Source organism: Histoplasma capsulatum, genomic scaffold (assembly GCF_000149585.1).
Source record: "Histoplasma capsulatum NAm1 scaffold_46 genomic scaffold, whole genome shotgun sequence".
In the NCBI taxonomy this organism is placed as follows: Eukaryota; Fungi; Ascomycota; class Eurotiomycetes; order Onygenales; family Ajellomycetaceae; genus Histoplasma; species Histoplasma mississippiense.
This window is the reverse complement of record NW_001813908.1, coordinates 1-4,634: the sequence shown is the minus strand read 5'-3', so window position 1 is coordinate 4,634 and position 4,634 is coordinate 1. Positions and strand designations below refer to the sequence as shown.

Genomic DNA, 4,634 nt, shown 5'->3' with positions numbered 1-4,634 from the left:
GGCTAAGACCAACACCACAGATATAGAAACATCTACCTATTTTAGTATGAGATGATAGAGCAGCCTCTGGGCATTAAACTGATATATTCCATATTCCCATAGCCCGTGTAGTGGTGGAGATATTGTGGTTTAAATAATGGAGGGTTCTATGGGACGATAATACCGTATTAGGTTAGCGTATATTTTCTACAGCAGCGCTAACCCGTTACAGTATTATCGTCCCAAAGTCCCGGTCAGCGCAAGGAGTGGTTAGATGTGGATGAAATCATGCATGCTGGCTCTCTACCAAACATATTCAATGCTATCTAAGTTGCAGGTCAGTGGAATAGAAATTTCGTTGTCAATCAAGGATGCAATTCTCTAGGGTTATTGCTAGGGTTAATGCTAGGGTTATTAGGGTTATTTCTAGGGTTATTAGGGTTATTTCTAGGGTTATTATTAGGGTAGCTAGGTTTCTAACATCTTTTATCTCCTTATCTCTTTTAACTTCTCCAAAGGCTACAGTACCTTAAGCTTAATTAATAAGATGGCTATTGGTCAAGTAGCTTTGGAAGCAGTTATAAGCAAGATTAATTCTAAATTCTATCTACCTCTATCGCAGGAGATCCCCAACGGTGCTCTATATATATATATTTATCCCGATCGTGGATTATGCCGTGTTGGAAACCTTGCCCCCTTTGGATATGTTGGATATATCTGGCGGCCTTAGTATATATCCTCTATATATCCCCCTAACCACCTCGGCCAAAAAACCAAACACTATGATACCGACCGGCATCATAGGCGCCCACACCTATATATATAGTTAAATCCCCGGGGCATGCCGGCGCATGGGCCGTGGCATGACAGAGGTGATGGAACGATGTGAGGGCATAACGATATATATATATGAAGCTGTTGAACATAGGAGTGATTGATATAAGACTATTCACTGGCCCTGTGAAGATATGGGGTCCAGCGAGGTTATATACACTGCGTGGTTGGGTCATAGAATGAACGTTGTTTTGTATTAAAACTAACTAGCCGAGCAACAACTAAATAAGATTGGGGAGCACGTGATCTAGGGTAGCCGTAGTATCCACCTACAATCGGTTCCAGAGACCCCCTTAATCTTGAACCTCTCTGCATGCCTTACTATATAGGCTCCAACACGTGTAGCTATATGAGGATTTGGGCCTCACACTGTTATATTCTACACTGCATAGTGCTAATCTAGATACCTCAAAGATTAAGAACAACTAGGTAGAGGGTGAGGAGAGCTTATCATCAAGTTGTTGATAGATCGAATCGCACAAGGTATAATACTATAGAATGAAATAGTAATAATCGGGTCAGATTTTCTATCACAGAGTATTAAATAAAATGAAGTACAGAACAGTATCATCACCATGGAGGCCAAGAGAATTAATTCTCCAACCGAAAGTGCAACAGGTTCAGCGTTTTAGTTGCTTTATAATGGCTGTGTATGTCTCCACTACCCTCTTCTCCTTGGGACCTAGATGGATCTTTTCGAAATTTGGTGGCAGGATCTTATTTGCTCTGAAAGTATACCATCAGCATCATATTAAGTGAGAAGGAAAGTAGAGAAGAGAAGCAGTTTATCATACATACTTTTCATAGCGCACCTTCATGTTTCGGATCTTGTCCTTCAGATCAACATTACTACGGTCCTGTAGAACTGCACCATCTGAATGTTCCTTATCCATCAGCTGCAGGATCCTCCATTTTGGCCCATACTCGACAAATAGCTGGAGAAGACGTCTCTCCTCCTCCTCAGACCACATGCGTCGGGGCGGCAGTGGGCTACCATCACGGCGAGTGGTGGCTGGCCTCCGCAGCTGGGTTGCCCTGGGGGGAAGAGATGGTGGAGGTGCTGGTGATGAGTGCAGCTGCTCTGAGGATAAGAGCGGGTCAACACTCTGCTGATGAGACGGCAAATCCAATGAATGTGAGGGTTCCGATGATGATGATGATGCTGACTGCATAGAGATATGGTGATCTTTATCCTTGAGGGGTAATGGCTGTTCTGGGGCGTGGTCATCTTCACTATAGAATGACTCGGAGTAGGGCTGGAATAATAATGAAGAAGAACCATCCTCATCATTTAAAGATCCAGTGGGATTGGAGAATGCCGTCTGCTGTCTATGGCCCTGCCTATGGCCCTGCCTATGGCCCTGTCTAGTCCACTGGGGAGTATCCCTATTGACTCTGACTGACTCTGGAGGAGCCCGGCCATGATGCCTCCATGATCTTTTGATCTTTGAAGAGTCATCTTCAATCAAGGAGCTCAAGGGTCGCTCTCGCTTCCGTGATCCAGCATGGTGTTGCATTTCTACAGGGTGGCTTTGACATTCAGATAGCCTCATCGATCCAGGGTGTTTATTTTGATAACTTAGAGCCATAGGTTGAGTCTGCCTGTGTGATGCTGTCTGTTCGGATGAATGCTCACTGTGTTCTACTTCTAGATACACTGGGCTTCTATCCAGACGCTTCTGACTGAGATGTTGACGCGAATGCTTCACCTGTCTCGATATAGGGATCCCGGTAGGTCTTGGCAGTTCATGACTGGAATCGGACCTCTCATCATCTCTTCCTCCACTGTGGAGCCTTCTTCCCACCGGCAACCGATGCAAACGACCCGGCCTTGTTGGTGATATAATACTTGATGGATGATTGGATCTTCTCAATGCTGTCCTCTGATCAGCAGAGTGGACAGTGGATGTGACCAAACCCTTTCCAATCTGATCTGTCTTCCATAACTGTCTGCGTGTATGGGAGGATTGTTTCTGAGGTGCTGGGACCGTGGCTCTCTCCCGATGGAGGTGGTTAGATCGTCTTGATCTTGGCTGAGAGTCTGGAATCTCCTCCACCCATTTATGGACATCTTCATGCCCACGAACCATGCTAAAATGTAATGAAGATGCTAATGAAGATGAGGTAGTCTTGTTCAGCTGATCTGATCAGTGTGGTATGGAAAGAATGATAAAAGCAAGCAGCTATCCCAGGAGAAAAGGCTTTTCCACCGGCCAGCGGTCACCAGACAGCCACTGGTCAATATCATGTTATTTCAATCTCAATCTTATTTATCCTTCATCACTTGAACCCCTGACGATCAACCCAATATAGGGTTGGAGTTGAAAGAAACTTCACTAACAGTCAACCTTGATGGCTTGGCAACAGCTATGATTTGCTCTCAAAGCAAAGACCAGACCGGCCTAATAGGATGATAGAGCCTCTGATTGGTTGAACCTCTCTTGATTCATAAAAAAAGAATGATATATCCAGCCACGGAGCACCTGCCGTTCGCCATTCAGCTTACCATTTTACAATAGACACAATAGAAATATATGAGGAACTGCCAGCATGCAACAATCTAAAATCCATCCACCATCTGCCTCTGTTAGTTCCAACGGAATTTCATCATGTCATTATGTCGTGGTCGTCCTCACATCTATGCCACAGATAGCTCAATTTGGGGAGCCCTGGGATGAACAGCTCCCCCCACTGCAGAGGCAGAAGATCTTCAGTGGGCTGGATGTCAGGGATGACTCCACCCCTCCAGAACCACCCACCGTGGACATCGCCTCGGAGGACGTCCCCGACGGGCCACTGATGCCATCCATGGATATCGACAGCGTGGGGGGGTTCGCCTCCAGCCTCGCTGTGGCCCGGGCGGGCATTCACTGGCTGGCAGCTAGGCCCCCTGTGTCCTCCCTCCAGGCAGGGCTGCATCTCTCCCCAATCCCCGTGACATGGGAGCCCTCGTCAGAGGCCTCATGCCCCCGGCGCAGCCAGAGACCGATCCACCAGATCCCACATCTTCCCCTGGGCCGGCTGGGTGGGTTCGAGGATCTAGAGCTCTACGCCCTGTTTCCCAAACTACATGACCCCGAGCGCCAGCACTTCATCATCCGCGAGGATGAGTACCGGCTGTGGACCGATCAGATTGTTCTTCCTGCCCTCCATGAGTGCTACTCTACCGCCCTGGTGGGCCACATCCCCTCCAGCACCGATCACATAAGGCTCAATGCCACCGCGCGATGGGTTGAGGGCCGTGTGAGTCACAGCAGCAGTGCACCTCGCGTCCAGCTTTTTCGGCACTTTCTCCCCCCAGAGGGTCTGGCCCCACTATGGCAGGCAATCCAGACGCGTATCCAACAACCTACACTGCTTCAGTTCCAGGGTGTAATGCTCTTCCTGACAGCCAAGAACCTGAAGCTGCAGACCCAGAGCCGCACCTGGATGGAGATGCACAAAAGGTTCCTCCACCGATGGGAGCTTGCAGTCGATCCCCAGTTTATTGAGGAGGAGTTCATCGACATTGGCAAGGAGATCTGCCCCCCTCAGAGCTACCTGGCCACACAGCAGGCAGACCAGATCCCCGGGACAGTGCTGTGGCGGCGGTGCTGCCTGCAGAGCTTTGCACGGTGGTGTGGGGACTGTCTGCCTGAATCCACCACAGCACCAGACCCCAGCGGCACTGGACATGAGAGCCAGAGAGACAACGGGGACACTGAAGAGGATTCTGGGGGTGATGTATACCATGAGCACACTGATCAGGTGGACCTCCCCACCAGCAGCTCTCCTCAGCCCCAGAAGGTCAAGAACCTCTCATGGCACCAGGAGTTCTACCC

The 4,634-nt window shown here is 48.8% G+C and overlaps 2 protein-coding genes across 2 annotated transcripts; one reads left to right on the top strand and one right to left on the bottom strand.

Annotated features, from left to right (window-relative positions):
* Positions 1 to 1,433: 1,433 nt before the first annotated feature.
* HCAG_09204 (predicted protein) lies at positions 1,434 to 2,903 on the bottom strand (the record flags this gene model as incomplete). Its single annotated transcript, XM_001535812.1, has 2 exons — positions 1,434 to 1,539; positions 1,612 to 2,903. 2 exons carry the CDS (start codon positions 2,901 to 2,903, stop codon positions 1,434 to 1,436), a joined length of 1,398 nt encoding a protein of 465 aa, XP_001535862.1.
* Positions 2,904 to 3,363: 460 nt separating this feature from the next.
* On the top strand, positions 3,364 to 4,599 carry HCAG_09203 (predicted protein; the record flags this gene model as incomplete). Its single annotated transcript, XM_001535811.1, has 1 exon — positions 3,364 to 4,599. A coding segment is annotated over one exon (1,236 nt), but the record flags the coding sequence as incomplete, so codon positions are not given.
* Positions 4,600 to 4,634: the final 35 nt, after the last annotated feature.